At 45.4% G+C, this 20798-nt stretch overlaps 1 protein-coding gene across 4 annotated transcripts in view; it reads right to left on the reverse strand.

The window, feature by feature from the left end:
• tcf20 (transcription factor 20) overlaps positions 1 to 20798 on the reverse strand; it is a 66744-nt gene that overhangs the window by 23200 nt on the left and 22746 nt on the right. For all 4 annotated transcript variants that reach the window (XR_012096867.1, XM_073033565.1, XM_073033563.1 and 1 more), the window contains 2 exons: positions 16437 to 16598; positions 2273 to 7308 (listed from right to left, as the gene is read on the reverse strand). Coding sequence is in view for 3 of the 4 variants with exons in the window: in XM_073033565.1 (XP_072889666.1) it covers positions 2273 to 7308; positions 16437 to 16449 (5049 nt within the window). In the remaining variant the exon portion in view is untranslated. The remainder of the gene's footprint in view (positions 1 to 2272; positions 7309 to 16436; positions 16599 to 20798) is intronic.

A 20798-nucleotide genomic window follows, 5' to 3' on the forward strand; every position in this document is an offset into this window, starting at 1 on the left:
CAGATTCCTCACTGCGCAGTGAGATACAGGTCGGCCACTATACACAAACATACAGCTACACACCACCAGGAATACATTTGACATGGTAGAACATGGGTAAATATCCATGGATGTTGAACAAGGTACAATATTGGGAACACAGGTTTGTCACTGCAGACCATGGAGATACCACAGAGGTATGTCACTATCCAAGAGGCACAGCTTTGGTGAGAATGTGAAGAGGGTAAGGGGTACGTGTAGAAGGGGTGGGTAAGGGGTAAGTGTAGCAAAATATGTAGACAGGACCAGTGAGAGGATACGTTATTGGGGAAGTAGCTAAGATAAGATTCCAGATAGCAGGTGGCAACCACAAAGAAAAGGGAACCTAGGACCACAAGACAGAGTGTCCGGCAAAGTACTTTGAGCTATATACCTATTTTGAGTGTTTTGCTTGCGTCCATACCCATTCCGAGTATTACGCTTGCTTCTATGCTTATTCCGAGTATTTCACGTGCTTAGCTATGCAATAGCCAATCAATTGATTAATTTGAATCGGTAACCATATTTGTGAATGTAGTACCCTGCTTTTGGGTATAAGTATGACCTTTGTAAACCGACAAATTGGGAGTTGGCTACCTTACACCCGAAGTGTGTGGGGCTGCGAACTCCTCTCAGAATAAAAACCGTTTCAGAGGTAATTTCGTGTCTCTGGTGTTTTTCCTCAACTGAGCAGGTTAATAATTTCAGGTTGACATTGGGAACACAGGTACAACACCATCGATATGGCTCTGAGGGCTCAGAACCACCACTAAGGTATGATACTGTGGCACAGGTCTTCCACTGAGGCAAGAGAGGTACATGGACGTGGCTGTGTCACCATACAAGAGCTACAGTACTGATATCCGTCATTGGCAATATTGACGTACTAAATAAACAGAAGGCATCGATCTGTCAGTGTGTAACAACAGAGGCCAGTACTGGGTGCAGGGTAAATTAGATCTGACACCATATAACACAGTAACAGTCGAGATGCAGGTCTAACAAAATAACACTCAGTATAACTGCACCAATGACAAATGATACTGACAAACACTTAGGTACAGTTTAGGGAAAAGTTTTTCCACATCCACAGTACTGAATGAGGGAACGGGCAGAACATGGAAATTTTGAAAGTGAGAGAAATAATCAAAAATAGTTCTCAGCTCTGGCCCATCTGTCCTACAAGGTAGCTCTGTAGAATCCAATGCTGAATCCCAGGTATGACTGTAACAAATATTGTGAGGGTTGTTGTGAACAGGCAGTTAGTTTAAAACAGGATTCAGAAATACATTACCAGTGAAGAAAAACAAACCAAAGTGCTTCACAGGAGATTAAAAAAAAATTAAAACCAGATATCTCAGAGGCCACCCATTTTAATTCCCCTTCCCATTCCTATTCAAATATGTCTATCCCTGGCCTCCTCCACTGTTGTGATGATGCCACACTTAGTTGAAGGAACAACACCTTATATTCCATCTGGGTAGTCTCCAACCTGATGGCATGAACATTGATTTCTTATGGTAATGCCCCCCAACACCCCCTCTCCTTCACCATTTCCAATACCCTTTTCCCTCTCTCACTTTATTCCCTTGCCATCACCTCCCTCTGGTGTCCCTCCCCCTTTTACTTTCTTCCATGGCCTTCTGTCACCAATCAACTTCCCAGCTCTTTGCCTCATTCCTCCCCCTCCAGGTTTCACCTATCACCTTGTATTTCTCTCCCCTCCCTCATCTTTTAAATCTACTCAGCCTTTTCTCTCCAGTCCTGCCAAAGGGTCTCAGCCCAAAACGTCAACTGTACTCTTTTCCATAGATGATGCCTGGCCTGCTGAGTTCCTCCAGCATTTTGTGTGTTGCTTGACAAATAATTAACATGGTCTACAGAGGGAGATATTAGGAGAGGTGAGCAAAAGCTTGGGTGAAGAATTAAGTTTAAAGGGTAGTAGAGAGGTGAAGAGAGTTGAGGAGAAATCCTGAACATGTACCCAATGGGATGGCAGAGGGAATGGGATCTGAAGATAGGGCTACTCAATCCTTGCTGGAAGTGCTGTCTAATGGACACAATTTTGGGGCCTACGGAGAAAAAAATCCTTAAATAAAATTGAAGAGAAAGAATAGTTCTTCCTGGAGAAGGGGTAGGATAATTCATACGGAATAGGAAGGTTTGGGCCCTCTCAAAGCATAGCCACTTACTTGCACTCTATCCCCACCCAACCACTGGCAACAACCTCACAAAACATGGCAGCAATCCTTACCGTCTCTCTAGCCATTTCTACAGCTTCTTGCAGTCCATAGAGTCTCCCAGAGATCAGGTAGACCCCACTGGCCCAGAGCACACAGGACTCATGGATCCACAGTTCATTGGGGTCTAGAGGTAGTTGAGGGAGCTGTAGCTCCATCTGCGGGCCGAGCTCACTTTTAAATCTCTGAGTCCGTAAGTCGACAGAAGAAGTCTTTATGCAGCAGTAGCAGCGACGGTGCCCTTTGCTGCTCCTGGGACTGGCCCAGGAAGGGGTGCAATCTTCACTGTAGTGACGTCTTTTGAACCTGGGGTGCCCCAGGACAGTCCCAAACTCCTTGCCCTCATCTCCCGACTGGCCAGTCTTTAGCAGGTCGGGCATGCTCCTGTGCCTCACCACTCGGCTCTGCACTGGTGCTATCTTCTTCGGAGGTGGGTTCTTGGGCAGGGTGCTAGCATACTGGTGAGGGTAGTAGGGTCCAAAGAGGTCACCCAGGTCCCTGTGATTGGCACATTTGCCACACAAGCAGCAGACCAAGACGCCAAGGGTGGGGGAGTCAGTCACCAGTGGGCCTTGCACCATGTGTGAGGATGTTGGTAAGGCTTTGCCAGCACAACTGGGCGGTGGGGTGGAGGTTGGCCCCTGGTGACCCTTAACTCCTTTCTGGATACTGTTCTGATCATCCTGGGTGTTGATTATGGTGCAGAGCGCCACCTCACGATTCCTCTCCAGCAACACGTAGGGAGAGAAGCCCTTATCCTGGGACTCCCCCCGCCTCCTGCGTGTCACTCGAGCAGTGTGTTTCAGTTTGATTTCCGGTTCCTGGGGCAGCACGACGGGGCCATCGAGCCGCTTGCGGCGCCTCCTTGGGTGGGAGACTGGTTTCTTCCTCTCCGGCCTCACCTTAGCCTTGGCCTTCTCCTCCTCTGCCTCGTCCTGAGCCCGGGGGCCTGAGCACTCCTGCCGGAGGCGTTTCTGCTTGTTGATGCTCCCCAGAGGTCTCCCTCGCTTTTTGCCAGATGGGAAGTATCCCTTTGCAACCACAATTTCCGCCTTAGGGGTGACACCAGTGGTCCCTTCCTCAGCCTGGTGTGCCAGGGGGCAGGGCAGAGGGCACACAGCACCACACTGATTGGAGTCGGGATGATGTGAAGCCCGAGCAGATGGTGAGGAGGGTCCACAGAGCTGGGAGCAGTTGGGGTGTCGCTCCTGGCAGGTAGCCCCAGGGCCCCGAGCCTGTTCTTCAGCCCCTTCCTTGGGATCTCTATCCATCTTGTACCCAGCCTGCACCATTGCCCCGCTGCCTCTCTCCCAACCTGCCTCTTTGACGGACAGGATGTCTTCTAGGGTCAGACCGTCTGAGGCCCCATCAAGCATCCCAGTTGGTGGAAACTTCCTCCCATTGGGTGACGTGATCTTCTGCACGATGGCTTCCAGCTTTAGGCCTCGGCCCTTCCGCGGTGGCAGTGTCTTAGTTTTACCGGGACTGGCAAGGGAAGCAGCTGGAGAAAGGCTCCCACCCGGGCTGCCCTTCTCGTCGTTCACCTGCAGGGATTCATCGGCAGCCTCAGGCTTTTGTACGGGGGTCAGGCTGGTGCTGCACGGAGAGTCGATAGGGTCACACTGGTGTAGGGGGTCCTTGGATTTTGGCTCTTGGCAAAATCTCTTGGCTGGAATTGGTGATATAAAAGATCTTATCCTTCTCCTTGACAAAATAGAGGACTGAACCGATGAGTCCTCCTGACTCGTATTGTTTTGCTTTTTAGGCAAATGCTTGCCCATGGACGCAGACTGATCATCCAGCTGTGGGCTTTGGGCCTCGTGACTCTGAGGCAAATACATTTGGAGCGAAGGGTGGCTACCTGCTTCCTGCTGCGTGGCATCAGGGAGTCTCGGCTCTTTCTGAATCCTGCTCCTGCACATCTCTGCAGCAGGCATTTTCACGTCATTTGCGTTAGTCCAATCACCCACACCTTTAGGATTGTACATCTGCTTCGGTGGATGAATTGGATATCTGACTGTGCCTTCCGACTCCATACCCGAGGAACAAGCATTCATTTGCTTGGTTAACAGGGAGGAAAGTGTATCTGAGTTTGTAGAACCAGGATACATGGCGATCTTGTCCAATAAGGCTGGCAGGTGTTCACGAGATTGGCCAAGGTGCCCGGCTCTGCCAACTTCCAGCATACCTTCCTGTTTGATAAGTGGTGCCCTTGTCAGGAAAGCATTGCCATCTGCCCTTGTTGAGCCTCTTCTCCTCACCCCGCCTCTGCCTGCTCCCCTGCCATAGGGACGTCTTGCCCTGGCGGATCGGTTGTTCAGGGGCTGATGGGGAAAGTTACTGGCAGGTCCCATGGGCATTGGAGTGGAAATCATTGTGGAACCCCTGACCATCTGTGAAGTATCGTACTTCCAGTGGGGTGACAGTGTCCTTGGGTCCCTGTCATCGTGGTGTCCAATAGCCCTTTGCTGACCTAGACTTTGGCCCATCTCACCTTTAATTCGTGTTTCTGACATCACAGGAAGACCTGTCTGGATAACCGACTGTCCTGCTTTGCAAAATTTGTCACCCTTCACGCTCCGGAGAAATTCCTGATCATGAGACTGGCCACAGGTTAAAGGTGTAGAGCTACGGCCAAATGGCCTTGACGGGGAGAAGTCGCAGATGACGGACTTCCTCTCTGACATCCCGCCTTCAAGCTGGGTCTCCAGGTCAGCCCTGCCCTGCTCCGTGCCAAAGCCAGGAACCTGTGCTCTCCCATCTACCCAACCAGAGGGCAAGGGTGTGGCATGACCTGGGACGTCTTTCCTCGCCACCTCAGCCATCTGCCGCATGGGGTAGCCAGGCTGCAGCGAGGGATCCATGAATCCCGAATATTGCAGGTCAGGGACATAGTTTGGATGGAACTTCCTTGCGGGATAGTTGGCTTGCAGGGCTTCCTGGAGCAAACTGTGGCTCTTCTCAGCCTTATTTGGGATGACCTTCCTGTCCCCAGAAGTGAACTGCTCAGTCTCCAGCTGGCCATAAGGAGTGCTGGGGTACTGCAATTGATGGTACCCCCCTTCATTTCTGGGCATGTCCCGGAAACCGTAAGCTAAGCAGCTGGGGGACTTGGAGGAGTCCAACCTTGTAGCCATGGGGTCACCAGGCCCCGGATGACCTTGGTGCCCCAGGCCGTTGCCGTTCTGGGCTGCTGATCTTGCCGTGGTGTTGCGGCTACTGTTGGGTTGCTGGCCACGGCCAGGCACCTTCTCGCTACCGACAGTGTAGGCGTGCTCGTCTTCTTGCCCAGCTATGCCCATTGCTTCTGCTCTCCCAGCCACAGTTTCCCGTGACACGATGACACCCACCGGCTTCTCGCCTCGCTGGGGTCCTGGCTCCGCCAGTGTTGCCACAGCATTGCCTTTGCCCTCCTGACACATCTGGGCCATCAGCTCCTCCTTGGAGAGTGGCCGCCCGTCGCCATGGGAGCCGGCCGGCGAGCAGGTGGCGTTGGCAGCCTCGGGGTGGCGTGGCTTCAGGGCCCGCTCCGAGCAGCCACTCTGCCCGCTGAGCTGGCGGACCCGCTCCGCATGGTCCTCTGAGGAGCTGGAGCAGCCTCCGTCCAGGGAGTCCGCCCGGGGCGACTTCAGCTGCTCCTCCAGGCCCGGCAGCTCTCCTGGGGCTCCCGCTCTCTTGGCGGAACGGCGGGCATGCCTGCGCTGCAGGGCCAGCGAGTCGGAGAGGAGCAGGTGCTGCACCGTGTTGGGGATGTTGGCCACCTGCGAGCTCAGAGCAGTCAGGCTGCTGAGGCCCAGGTCCGGCGCCCTCTTCTCTCCTCCGCCCTCCAGGCCGAAGCCTTCGTAAGTAGCGGACTGGGAGCTGGGGCTGGACATCAGCCCTGCTGGGGTGGGGCTGGGGTGGGGCATCTGTTGTAGGAGGCGGCCCCTTGCCCCGATGCCTATGGACCCGGCACTGCACTGAAGGCTGTCACCGCCGACCAGCAGGGGGGACGGGGTGGAGCTGCAAGAGGGGGACTGGGCCACAGGGGTGGCTGGAGAGGGGTTGGAACCGGGGCTAAAATTCTGGTGGAATGGCATCGGCGATTTGGCAGGAATGTCGGCTGTGCAATAGGAACCAAACTGCTGGTTGAGCAGGGCCATCTTGGCTGTGGCGGGGTACTGCAGGTTTCGGTGGGTGTGCTGCTGGCCTGACGGTGGTTTTGCCTGTTCGAAGCAGGGCTTGGCTACAGGTGGCTGGTAGCTGTAGCCAGCCTGGGTACCGTAACCGGGGGCAACTGCAGCATTGACTGTGTAGCCATCGCACTGGCTGCTGGCACTGGCATGGTAGCCATCAAACGCCTGACCAGGGGGCTGGCTGTAGCCTTGAGGAGACAGGTAGGAGGAGGAGGAGGAGGAGGAGGAGGTGGTGGTTGTGGTGGTAGAGGTGGTGGAGGAGGGCTGGAACTGCTGGGGGTTGTACTGGGCTGCACGGTGCTGGAACTTGGCCTGCAGGCTCAAACCAGCCTGGTGGACAAGCTGGGAAAGGTGAGCAGTGGAGGAAGGGGCTTGGGCCAGTCCTTGGCTGCTGGGGGTTGCTTGGAAGGACTGGTGTCGCAGCTGTTGCTGAGAGGTACCTGGAGAAAACTGACTGGTGTATACGTCCTGCTCAAAGTGTCCATAGCCTGGCATGGAGGTGGGTGGAGGTCGCCACTGGCCCTCGCTCAGGTACTGCACCGAGTAGCTGCCAGCCTGCTGCGCGCCGTAGCCACTCTGTAGTCCCCCACCCAACCTGCGCTGAACCTGGCTGCTGGTCAGTTCTTTCCCCCTTGAGTAATAGTAATCGGTGGGCTCCCTGCGGAAGGGCGGGTACAGCTGTTGGTCACAGCCCTCGCTGACTGGTCGGTTGCCGTAGCCGCTGTAAATTGGGCCCTGGTGGTGCTGGTTATAGTCGCTCAGGCGGGTGGACTCCTGGGCCTCCTGGTGCAGCAGCCTTTGGCTCCCGTGGTAACTGCTCTGCTCCCGGTAGGACTGCATGCTGCGGTGTTGCACGGTTCGTACCCCAGCAGGTTCTGCAGAAATCAAGCAGAGTCGAGATTGTTAAACAAAAATAAGTATCGGCAATATCCAGAGTACCCAGAGACATGCAGCAAGAATCATTTCGCCAGGGCAGGGATAATCACAGCTAAGCAGCAGAGTGTAGACTGTTTGTAGCCCTCTAAATAGTTATTGTAATGCAGGATAGAAGTCAGGGAGCTAACTGGGGCCCCAGTAATCATAGGAGACTCGACTTACATACAGAGAAAATCAAACTATTACCAAGAAAGTAGATAAACCCCTGGATTGTAACAAGAGATGGGTTTTAGTTTGAAGAACCAACTAGGAAACTGGCCATTTTAGATCTTGTCCCTGTACAGTTAATTAAAAGTCATTTATAAAGCAGCCGCTAGGAAAGATTAACCATAGGAAAAGAAAATTTAACCTTGTCTGTACTGTAGTTCAATGTGAAACTAAGAAACAAATGAATGAACAAAAAGTGCTTGAAATAGACAGCAGACTGTTGTGATAAGCATCACTGTCTTGGAATGCCAACCGATTCCGTCTCCACAAATACTGCTTGACTTATTGAGTATCCCAGCAACTTCTGTTGAGTTTGGCTTTCCAGCATCTGTACTTGTTTTTTTAATTTTTCAAATGGTAAGGCCAGGTTGGTTGAGGTAAATTGAGAGAACACTAATGGGTTTGACAGCATGGGTAATGGAAATTTAGAGAAATAATGCATATTTGCACCAAATACACTTTCACTTGGGTACAACAAATAAATAGAAAAAGAGCTGATATATGCATTCATAAGTAAAATATTATCAAATTCAAGGAAAAGGTTTATAAAGTTGCCAACAGGTAGCACAGTAGCTCAGTTACAAAAACAACTCAACTGACCAAAGCTCAATCACACCTCAGATGCTGCCTGTGTGCAGCTTGTAGATTCTCTCTGTGACCCACGTTTTAATTTCTTCCCACGTTCCCAAGAACTGCAGCTTGGCATGATAACTGACTACTGTATTTTGGTTTAGAGTGAAGTGAGTGGTAGAATCTGAGGGTGTTGATGTGAAAGCCTGTTTGCTTATTTATTTATTGAGATACAGCGTGGAATAGACCCTCCCAGCCCTTCAAGCCGTGCTGCCCAGCAACCCCCGATTTAACCCTAGCCCAATTTACAATTAATCTACCAACCGATGCGTCTTTAGACTGTGGGAGTAAACCAGAGCCCCCAGAGGAAACCTATGTGGTCACAGGGAGAACACACAAACTCCTTAAGTCCAGCGTCAGGAAATGAACCCGGATCACTGGTACTGTAAAGAGTTGTGCTAACCACTATACTACCGTGGATTTAGTGAAAATGAGTGGTTGACGTTTGGTGTGACTTGTTGGGCCGCATGGCTGGTTTCTCAGCTGTGCGACACTACGACTCTAAAAGAGGCGAGTCCAAGAACTACACAAGGAAATCTGCAGATGCTGGAAATTCAAGCAACAGACACAAAATGCTGGTGGAACGCAGCAGGTCAGGTAGCATCTATAGGGAGAAGCACTGTCGACGTTGTCAGTCCTGATGAAGGGTCGGCCCGAAACGTCGACAGTGCTTCTCCCTATAGATGCTGCCTGACCTGCTGCGTTCCACCAGCAGTTTATGTGTGTTGCTTGAGTCCAAGAACTGAAGCTTTTCAATTTACTCTCATTCTATTTTCCCTTTCTTTATAACTTCTTGTGCCTCTTTTGCAGAATTCCAAAATCCTGCCAATTTTCAGCTTACTGTTTATTCAGGTAGCTCTGCAATACTTTTTTCTTAGATTTACTTTTCTCTATAGCCCATGGTTGAACCAATGTTGTGTCTTTGTGACTTAAAGGAATGCACATTTGTTCAATTGTACTTTAAAAAAAAACATCTGCTACGGCTGTTCAATAACATATATTTTAATGTGGTTTTGTATTCCAAGACAGCCAACCCGCCCCTCAAAACTTTGCTGAGATAGAAAACCCAGGCTTCACAGTGAAAACCACTTTTGCACTACTTGCAAACTCTATTATATTATGAAGATACTTTGAGGGATCCCTCTGCAGAATGATATTTTTATACTGTGTCCTGCAACGCAACCACTAACTGGAGGCCTACAAGCAATTTCAACCGATGATTTCTGTCCCTTGCCGAATCATAGCTCAACCTAAATTGATTCTAACTCTAGCTGTAATCTACCATGCCAAGTTCCCTTTCAATTAATCGATCGATGCCATCCCTTAACAACCCCTTTTCCATTCTATAGCCTTCCTAAACATTGAATATTTTGTTCACAGATTTAATGCATAAGAAACTGGGGTAGATAAATCAGTTGCTCAGCCTGCTCCAGTATTCAATGAAATCAAGGCCAATGCAGTCTGGCCTTAACACTACTTCCAGCTTTTCCCATATGCTCCAGCTCCCTTGTAGATCAAATACACCAGTCCCTCCACTTTGAATATATTCAATGATTCTGTTTCCATGGTTCTGAGTCACAACCCGCAGAAGAAATTTCTCCATAACTCTGTTAAATGGGTGATTCCTTATTCTGAAAATACAATTATTCCATTCTAGGTATGTCACTGGGGGGAAGCATCCCCCACCAGCCCCTTCATCTACTCTTAATCCACCCCCCCCAATCAAAATCTGGTACTTCAATAAGGTCACCCTTCATTCTTCCAAATACAAATGACTATAGATCCAAGTTGGTCACACTTCATATGCCAAGCAACAGTGAACCTGCTCTCCATTGCTAGTGTATCCTTCCTTAAATACAGAGACTAAGTTTATGTTTTGTCTTAACCGCAGCAAGTTACTTCAAAACTTTCCTATTCTTGTGCTCTACACTCCTTGCAAGGACAGGAAATAGTTTTAAAGTAGGAATTCAACCATTATCTTGAATGGTAGAGCAGTATCAAGGGTGAGAATGGTATTCCCCTGCTCCTGTGACTTATGCTCTTAAAATTCATGATCACTAACTCCTAAACCAGGGCAAGGGCTAGAGGGTGATAGAAAATGGGGAGAGGGTAGAAATCTGAGATAAGGGGAGTGGATAATTGGGACGAGGATTCAAAATTTGCTGGGGAGTGAGCAATGACCAATGTCAAATTGATGAAGCACGCAGGAAAACAAAATATCAAGTATGGCTGTATGGTATAGCATCCAGAGGCCTGTAAAATTGATCAGAAATGAGGTCCATCCCACTGCAACAGTGATGGAATCTAAATTCAATTAAATATACCTGCACAAAAATGTTTCAGCAATAGTGAACATGATTAACATTAAGGCTCCTCTGATTCAAAGTCATTCAAAGTAGGAAACTTTTCCTTTTGTGGCACCAGATGTACTTCACTCTGAAATACAACTCATTGTAGAGGGAAGGGCAATGAATTCTGCCCAGCCAGTGTCACACACACAGACAACATATAAATAAATTAAAAAGGCACAACTCTCTTACATGGGCTTTCTGTAACTTTGACCCTCAAGTGACTGAAGATGACAGGCTTGTGTTAGGATTTTCAGACACCCTTTCCACTGCCCTTTCATTCACGTTGCCAAATAAGGTTAGCTTTGCAAAAGATGAGGGTAGGCAATGTTACCAAGCAAAATGCTGGAGGAACTCAGCAGATCAGGCAGCATCTATGGAACCAGGTTATTCATCTATTATTTTCCATAGATGCTGCCCGACCTGCTGAGTTCCTCTAGCATTTTGTGTGTGTTGCTCAGGATTTCCAGCATCTGCAGAATCTCTTGTGTTTAAGGTTGACATAAATTGATTTTACACAGGCACTGTTTATTCAGGGGGCTTGCCCCAGTAACTTTATTCAGCAAACTTGCTCACTATGCATCAGTAAAGATTGGTTATTTACTCAAAGCAAGGGTCAGTTGGCGCACCTGCACAGTTTATTCAGTGCAAGGGGTAATCATTAACTCCATAGGGTGACTTAGAGTAGTTATTACAATCTACGATTAATAACATTTATTGAATGCCGATTGAGAAATTAATAAAAATCCTAGCATTAGATTCAGGTCCATTCATAATTGTCCAATTTTACAAAAAAGCTTATGTTTTCAAAATAAAATTGTGTTGAAGGTTAGAAACAAACTGAGCATTCATGGTCAAAGTGAAGGCCAATTCTTGGCTCCTGAACAATTCGCTCAGAGTCCGGAAGCAAAATCAGCAAAGAACACCAAGACACTGATAAGGGGAAAAGAATATGAATGATCTAATGAGAAACAGAAAAATAACAGACTATGAAAGTTTTTATAGATAAGCAAAATGGAAAAGATTAGCAAAAGGTATTGCTTACTGTACAAGCATGATAATTTTAAAATGATTTGTTCCCTAACACACTTGGGTCTCATCACCAACATGTTTCAATCTCTCACTGAAATGCCAGATTCTTTTCTTTGTTTCTATTAAAACATGTGACCTCACATTTTTCCATATTCTATTCTATTCTGTCATTTCATTTCCTTGGAGAAAAATGGTAGAAAAGCAGAGCATTTGAATGGTGAGGTTCCGGAAAAAAATAGGTGTGCAGAGGGACGTGTGTATGCCCTTGTTTAACATACAGACACAACAAGTAATTAGAAGACAAACAGTGCTTTCTACCAAAATCCTCTAGCACACTGTGTATCAGTCTGCTCTCCTTACTCAGGGTAAGGATATGCTTATGATAAGAGTGGAACAAAGTTTCACCAGACTGATTCCTGAAATGGGTAGTTTATCGTACAGCAAGTGATTGAAAAGAACTGGATCTATACCCTAGGAAGATTTATGGAATAAGAATGAGTTCATTAAGACATACAAATATCGAGGCAATGAGTTCAAAAGTCAAGAGCTTTTGTCACAATTTTTGTTGAGGCTTTGGAGAGGGTGCAGAAGAGCATGCTGTCTGGTTTAGAGGGCATGTGCCATTATGAGAGGGTGGACAAACTTCAGTTGTTTCTCTGGAGCGTCGGAGGCTGAGGGGAAGCTCTGAGATAAGTTTATAAGATTATGAGAGGCATAGAGTAAACGGGGACTATCTGTTTCTCAGAGCTGAAAAGCCTAATACTAGAGGGCACGCAATGAAGGCAAGAAGGGGTAGGTTCAAGGCAGGTTAAGTTTTTTTACTTTGAGAGTGGTGGATGCCTGGAATGCGCTGCCTGGTATCATGGTAGAGACAAATACATCAGGAGGTTTTTAAAGAGAAGTTTGGGTAGGCACATAGACATAAGGACGGTGGAGGGAAATGGACATTGTGAGAGTAGGAGGGATTATTGTTGGATGTTTTTGATTTGCTTTTTAGCTGGTACAGCACAACACAGTGGGCGAATGGCCTGTTCCTGTGCTGTACTTTCCTATGTTCTAAAATTCTTAAAGGGACCAAGGGAGATGTAAGGAGCAGTGAAATTTCTCCAGGCTGGTGTCAAAAACTAGGAAAGATCCTCAAGGTAAGAGGCTGGGCATTCGGGATAGATACAGGACAAGATTTTTGCAAGTGTCAACCTAGAGGGCTGTGAAAATTAATAGATTTATACATATTAAAATAATCAAGGTTTATGGATTAGTGTGGGGAAATTATACAATAGTAAAAGACCAGCCATAATCCTAATGAAAGGTGAAGCAGATGTATCTGTATTCCTGCTTCTTTTGCTAATATCCTTATCCCTGCCCCATATCACCCTGAAATAAACTACAGCTCAAATGTTCTTTTTAGAGGGAGTATTGAATTGATGATACCATAATCATAGAGTAAAACACATCCCAATTGCTTTTACTGCATAAACTACAGACAAAGCACATTTTGGAATAAAAAAGGCTGAAATGGTGCTTATGTCTGAAAGGCTATCAGGGAATAGGAGCTCAACATTATAGGGACTCCTGCAATTGAGCGCGCTCTGAGTGGGTCTAGATAGAAGCCAAGTCAGATCCAGCTAATGTTGTCTCCCAACACTCAAAGTCCCTGCCCAAGTACAGAGGTATCCAGATGGAGAGGTGGGGTTCATGGGGACAGGTAAAGAACAGAGGAGAAGCACAAGGCTGAGAGTGATTTTCCAGAGCCTTGCAATTTTTGCTCGGATAGAAGATAAACTCAAACATATCAGAAGTTACACTCAAAGGCTGAGCATTACATATTCTGGAACAGGAAGAACGTACAGTATACTCACACTTGCCAGAACACATCAAGCTTGAACCATTCGCTGACTGGAGGAACAGCATTTGTATTCCTCAATAGATGCTTTCTGCTTTACTCTTCTGTCCAATCCTCCCCAATCCAAAGCCCATTCATACAGGAGAAGGCACTCACCCTGACACTAAGGATCCCCCCACCTCACTCCCAACATTTGTTACATACTTTTCATCGTTCCTGCCGATTTATTCATATGCTGCTCTGTCTCATTCAGGCAATTCTCTGCAGACATATTTTAATTCCCAGCTTGGAACCCGTCATGTGTTATTTTCTTATAAAATAGCTTTTGACCTTCCAATGCATCAGTTCCATTTCCCTACCGACTTCCCTGTAGCATCCAAGCTTGTGCCCTATCTCAGCACCCAATCTGCCAATGCTTTGACAGTTTACAAATGTTCATCTCCCCAACTTTCATTTTGCTGGGTTTCTCCAGATATTTATGCTCCACTGATTCTGGAATCTTTCAGATTTCACATTATACCACCAGGATGTACTGTCATGCCATTAGCTGGTTTCTACTTAACACCCCTTGCCTGCCTCAGCTGTAAATTCCTTCATGCCCAACCTAAAAATATTACCCACGTTAGTATCAACTGTTCAGGTGACTACTAGTATCACGGAGGACAGAATCACACTCTGTTATTTAATAATAGCAACCTCTTCAATACCAATTCACTGGCACACAGCAGTTGTCTTTATATTGTTTGGATTTTTTTGGTTTGGCCAGAGCACGGTGATCTCACACTCTTGAGGTTTGCTGTCTTCTGCTATGGCCGTGTTTGTTGAGGAAGTTTTGTAAAATGAGTTCACGTCTGAACTGCATTGTGCCTTGGAACTGTACTCTATTCTAGTAAAACCCCTACTACCCATAATTCCCACACTGTATGACACATCTTGACATCATACCCAAGTAATAATAGTGATGACTTTTTTCCGTAGATGCTGCCTGGCCTGCTGAGTTCCTCCAGCATTTTGTATGTGTTACTTTGATTTCTAGCATCTGCAAATTTTCTTGTTTATTAATAATAAACCTGATTCTCACTCTACATCCATGAAACCGGTTGTCACAACATATCCCAAAATGGCTGCTTCCCATAGAACCTTCAATAACTTTGGGTACACTTCAGATCTTTAGGAGTTCAGAAAGGGTAAGATGAGGGAACATGCACCAATCCTCGCAGAGGGATCTGAAGTGGAAAGAGTGAGAGATTTCAAGTTCCTGGGTATCAATATCTCCAAGGATCTAACCTGGACCCAATATATCGATGCAACCTCAAAGAAGGCACGACAGTGGCTATATTTCATTAATAGTTTGAGATTTAGTATGTTACCTAAGACACTTGCAAATTTCTACTGATGTACTGTGGAGAGCGTTCTAATCGGCTGCATCACCATCTGATACGAGGGGTGGGTACTGCACAGGAGCAAAATAAGCTGCTGAGAGTTGTAAACAAATCACCTCTGTCATGGGTACTAGCCTCTGTAGTATCCAAGACATCTATAAGGAGCGGTGCCTCAAAAAGGCAGCATCCATCGTTAAGGACACTCAGTGCCCAGGTCATGCCTTATTCTCATTGCTACCATCAGAAAGTAGGTACAGAAGCCTGAAAGTATATATTCAACAATTCAGGAACAGCTTCTTCCCCTCTGTTGGCTGATTTCTGAATGGACACTGAACCCATGAACACTACCTCACTACTTTTCTTATTTCTATTTTTGCACTACTTATTTAATTTAAATATTTTAATATATATATATATATATACACACACACACATACATACTTACTGTAATTCAGGTGTTTTTTTCCTATAATGTATTGTACTGCTCTGCTGCCACAAAGACAACAAATTTCATGATCTATGTTGGTGATATTAAACCTGATTCTGAACAATTTAGTAACAAAACCATGTGGCATGGAAGGCCACATTGTCCATTGTTTGACTGTGCCAGCCCTGTTATGGTGCTAAATGATTGGTCTCACTATGGAATCTGCTTTTCAGGTAGAATGCACCTGAGCGCAACTCAGTACTCAACATTCTACCTTTCACTTTCAGATTCTGTTATCAAACATCTTAAATCTGGTTCCCATGGTAACTGGCTCACCAGGTAATGGAACCAGTATTTCCTTAAATACTTTTATCGACACCCTTTAACCTCAAATCTCACCACATTCATTTCTACAATGAAAATAAAACCATCCCTTCGCACAATGCTATTCCCAGCATTCCCTCCAGATATCCAGTGTCAGCTTTTTGTAATTAACGAGGACCGACTAATCTTCCCCTTGGGAATGTAGCATGACTGCACTGACCTCGACCCAGACTCCTGTGTTATTCTGTGCTATTCTGCTCTAACTGTGGGTTATACTTTATCTTCCTTTCTCAGGAAGCTCCTTAAAAAGGGAGCCCAGGAGCAAAATACTGCAGATTTTGAAATTCTGAGAAAAAAAAACAGCAAATACTCAGCAGGAAAGATGGCGTTCACTAGAGCAAGGGCTCCTAACATTTTTTATCCCATGGACCAGTGCCATTAAGCAAGGGGTCCATGGACCCAAGGTTGGGGGCCCCTCTAATAAAGAGTTAACATTTCCAATCTCCCTTCATTAAAACAGTCATCGACCTAAAATGTCAATTCTCTAGATGCAGCTGAAAGCTTTTTCCCTCTCCCTTGCCAAATGCCTTTTGTTTGTAATTTACCCTATCAAATTTATTGACAACTTGAAAATCTAGTTTAACCCCTCTCAGAAACGAGAAACCCAAGTTCACAGAGAGTCAAGCCCTGGTTTATACAGGAACCTTTCTACCAAGCTAAATAGGTTAGACCACAAAACACAGGAGAAGAATCAGGCCATTTGGCCCAACAAGTCTGCTCTGCCATCCCATCAAGGCTGATTTACTATCCCTCTCAACCTCATTTTCCTGTCTTCTTGTCATTTACGTATGCCTCATGGGAAATCAGCACTCACCATTCAATTCCATTCCTTCACTCTTGTATCTTCAGACTTGCCACGAGGCACCCATTGTAATAGGGCTGTCTGTCTGATGGTCTGGAACTTTACCAGCTAGAATACAAGCTCTTGTGTCTCTTCCTAGGAACACTTGCTTGCACATCTGGAAATATGCTGGAGCTGCAGAGACAAACAACGAATAGCTCAAAATCTACAAAGGCTGGAAGCAGAACAGATAATTAACACAGCACCAGAGCCTATGTTTGTAACAATAATTGGTATTTGAATTGTGGGTTTAATGCAGTGAAAATTGTCAAGGGGCTTCTCAGCAGCCTCTGGTACCTGTGTTCGTGAACCACTCAGCCAAATACGTTTTTGTCTGTTATTCCTCCCCCCCTTCCATCCTACAGCACATCATTTTATTCTTTGTTACAAAATACAGCAAGTACAGAAATCCCAAACAAAGTGGAAAATGGTGAAAATAGTTAGCAGAGCAGATCACTTCTGAGAGAATGAAAACAACTTTTCAGGTAATCAGAATGGGAAAATGTTAGATCTTCTAAGTCTTTAGGATGCCAAGAAACTTGGGGAGTCGTTAGAGTAATCCAGCATGGAAAACAGCCCCTCAACCCAACTGGTCCATGCCAACCACCACATCCTTCCTGCTAGCCTCAATTGCCTGCGTTTGGATCAGAATCCTCCAAGCCTTTCCCCTCCACAATTTCTATCCAAATGCCTGTTAAATGCTGCAATTGTACCATCTGCTTAACATATTCACTACCAACTGTGTACAGTTGCTCCCTCTCAGGTCTCTTGGATCTTTTCTCTCTTATCCTAATTTTGGACTCCCCAACCATTGGGGAGAAAAAACTATGATTACCCACTTTATCCATACCCCTCATGATTTATAAACTTTTAGACAGTCACTTCTCACTCTCCTGCACCAGGGACTTAACATCCAGTATGGACAACCTCTCCCTATCACTCAGGCCTTTTACTTTAGTCAATATCCTTATAAATTTCTTCTGCACCCTGTCCTGCTTGACAATGTCTTTCCCATACAGTGTGACCTAAACTGTATGCAATACTCCAAAAGCGTTCCCACCATTGACTTGTATAACAGCAGCTTAATATGTCTACTCCTAAATTCAATGCCCTGAATGATGAAGGTGAGCATGCTAAATGCTTTCTTTACCACCCTGGAAACTGTGGGAGTACATCCTTGGCAAAGTGCATTGGACTTCTGATGAGTGTTGTCGATCAGCGGGATCAGCGTACAGTTCATCAGTGCCTTGCCTTCACTGTATAGGTCCTACCTTGGTTTGAAAGTCCAAAAATCATTATCTCACACTTATCCAAGTTGAAATCCATTTGCCATTTCTCAGCCCATCTTTCTAACTGATCAAGATAGTGGGCAAAAATGGATGTTGAAGAGAGAAAAGAATAAAAGGGAAGGTCCAGGTTGAGGTTAGAAAGAGAGACACTGAGAAAGGAAGGGTCAATTAAATGAAGAAATGGGGATGGGCAAGAGGTGTAAGTGGTACCAGCACGTAGATAATCTGAAATTGATAAACTCAAATCAGGAGACTGGAAGCTGTCTAACTCTTTTTCTGCGTGTTTCACATTCTCTAATTCTGATGGTAGACTAGTTGTTCTGCCAGCACTGTATTACTGTGTCCAGGACAGGGTACCACACTAAAGAAAAAGGTTAAGGTCTTAAAATAAAAGAACAAAAGCTGAATGAAGACAAATTTTAGGGTCCTGACTAAACCAGCAGGGTGGTAGCAGAAGCAGCCTCAATCACTGTAAAAGGCATTAGATAATGGGGAGTGAACAGTGGATTGCAACCGCCTAGGCTGCTCATGTATAAAGCTGGCATGAACACGATTTGTTGCACAGATCCTTCCATGCTGTAAACCTTCCTGCAATTGTTACCTTTCCTGACAAATACTGCCTTCAACATTTCCAACATTTTTTATTCCATTCTTCGAGGAATCCAGGTTCCTTTCTCTGTTGTGGGCCTCAACCTTTTCAGTATTGTGGCAAGCTTCACATTCTTACAACTTACTGGATAAAAGTATTTTTTCTCTACAATTTCCAACTGAATTTATTATCTATTTTAGATTTCCATTCCACAGTTTTGCACACTTACATCAAAGCTCTGGAATGGTCCCCATAACTTACTGCCTTCTGACTCGGGGGTATGTTACCCACAGGGCTAAGGTGTTTAGAGGGTTTGTATCAGCAATTCAAGAATTTTAGCTCAAACTAAAACACACAGTTTAAGAAATTGTATCACACAGTGGATTCTGGTTAATTTGGCCATCAGTTAATCAAAGCAGTCATTCTGAGGGGTAATTCTTAAAGAACAAAAACAATGCAAGAAAATAGCCCGGATTCCCTTTGATTATATTGGGACACTATGCCACTTAATTGGGGCAAGCGACTACTCTTGAACATTTTCTAACTAGCATCAGTCGTGTGCACATTGTGTGGCCGTTAAGACACTACATTGTGCTTAGAATGAACAGTTTTTAAATACAAATTGCATGTTTATATCCCAAAAGCAGTGAATTTTGTCACTGATAGTTGGCAAGTATAAACAGTAAGACAATTCACAACTGTTTTGCTCAGTACGATTTCAAGCATTCAGGCTTGGAGATGCCAGAAACAGCCGGGAGTGAAAATGAAACAATTTTACTGCTTCAAGTTAGGAACTATGAAGAATTTGAAGGTATCGACAATCATCTTGAATGTTACAATTAAAATGAAGATTTGGGGATGCAACCGCCAAAACCGCTAATCGATGGGCAGTCCATTATCCGCACTCGGTGTCTGCACAGATTTTGTTCATTTACTGTCAATCAAAAGAAAATATCAGCGTACACTGGATGAATTCTTCTGACATTACTACTGGGGACTAATGCAGTTTTATAGTACTGTAGTAGTTCTGGTAGTATTCTAATTTATTCAGCATTTCGCTTAAATACATAATTTGTTACTGATTAAACGGTAGTTTTTCTTTTTTATACCTTAATAACTATTTCCATGAAACTTTGGCTAATTGGGGCAGTCGCTTAATTGGGCCAAAATGTACTGGTCCCGTTATGTCCCAATTAACCAGAATCCACTGTATTTTAAATCTGTAAATAACAACCTAGCAACAGTAAAAATGAGCAGATGCCTTTGGATTGTTATAAAAACCCACCAAGCTCAATAATTTTTAAGGGAAGCAATCCTTCCCATGTGATAAATTCCTGTGTTCCAGTGCAACTGAAGCTGAAAGCCCACAGTGGGCTTTGTAAGACACTGAAATATCAAACTTGCAGGATGCTGTAATGGACAAAATATCGACCTTACCAATAAGGCCCACATCTCAAGGATAAATTATTTTAACAAATACCAAGAACTCCACATCAGTTTGACAGTTCCTGCACTCCCGCTATCCAACCTGCATAAACCTGTCCTCCCACTAAAGCACAAGGGCGAGGGCAAGATGAGGGATTAGTTATGTGAACAAGCTGAAAAACAAGGGTTTGTTCTTAAAGCAGAGAGGGTAGAGGAAATAAAGTTAAATCAATTCCAGTAGTTGAACAGTCGAAAAAAAAAGAGGACACCGAGTTAACCTGACTGGCTCAAGAACCAAAAGTAACATAAGGAAAATCTTCGTACAGTGAGGGATTAGGATTTGGAAATCACTGCCTGATTGGCTGGTGGCTTCAGTAATCTTTAAGAGGGAATTCGATAAAGACTTTAAAACTTTCACAGACTTCCAGGTATCGCAGCATTAACAGCTAACAGGCCAGTACAGACACGATGTGCAGAACATTTCAATGATTTTAATCAGCAAAAAATTTTATTTTATCAATGATTTTTTTTTCCAAAAAAAGGAAAAAAAGAAATTGCAAGGATGTGAAACTGATTTTTTTATTCCATTCTTAAGAATTATGGAGTCACTAAAACGATAGTAAGAACTGATGGTGAATTAAGATGAATCAAATGCACCCTTTCCATATGGCTGTAGGAAGGGAGAATTACCTGAGGGATGGACCCTTGGCAATTATGGAGGTGGACGGACAACTGCTGTTTCCAAAGCAAAGTGATTGTTTTGTTGTTGGCTTGCATTACAGGGAATGGAACAAAAACAGGTAAGTGGACTTCAGATACACATCCGTCACAATTTAATTAAATGGCAGAGGGGCTGAATGACCTGAACCATCCTCGTGTTCTGTCATGAAAGGATGAGTTAAAGGAGCTACCCTGACTCTTATAGCTTAAACAAAAGCAGAAAATGCTGCAAGCACTCAGCAGGTCAGGCAGTGTCCTGGGGAAAGAAGCAGAATCACTGTTTCAGGTCAAGGACCCTTCAGCAGAACTGGA

The sequence above is a fragment of the Hemitrygon akajei genome, chromosome 31, assembly GCF_048418815.1.
Source record: "Hemitrygon akajei chromosome 31, sHemAka1.3, whole genome shotgun sequence".
Taxonomy (NCBI): domain Eukaryota; kingdom Metazoa; phylum Chordata; class Chondrichthyes; order Myliobatiformes; family Dasyatidae; genus Hemitrygon; species Hemitrygon akajei.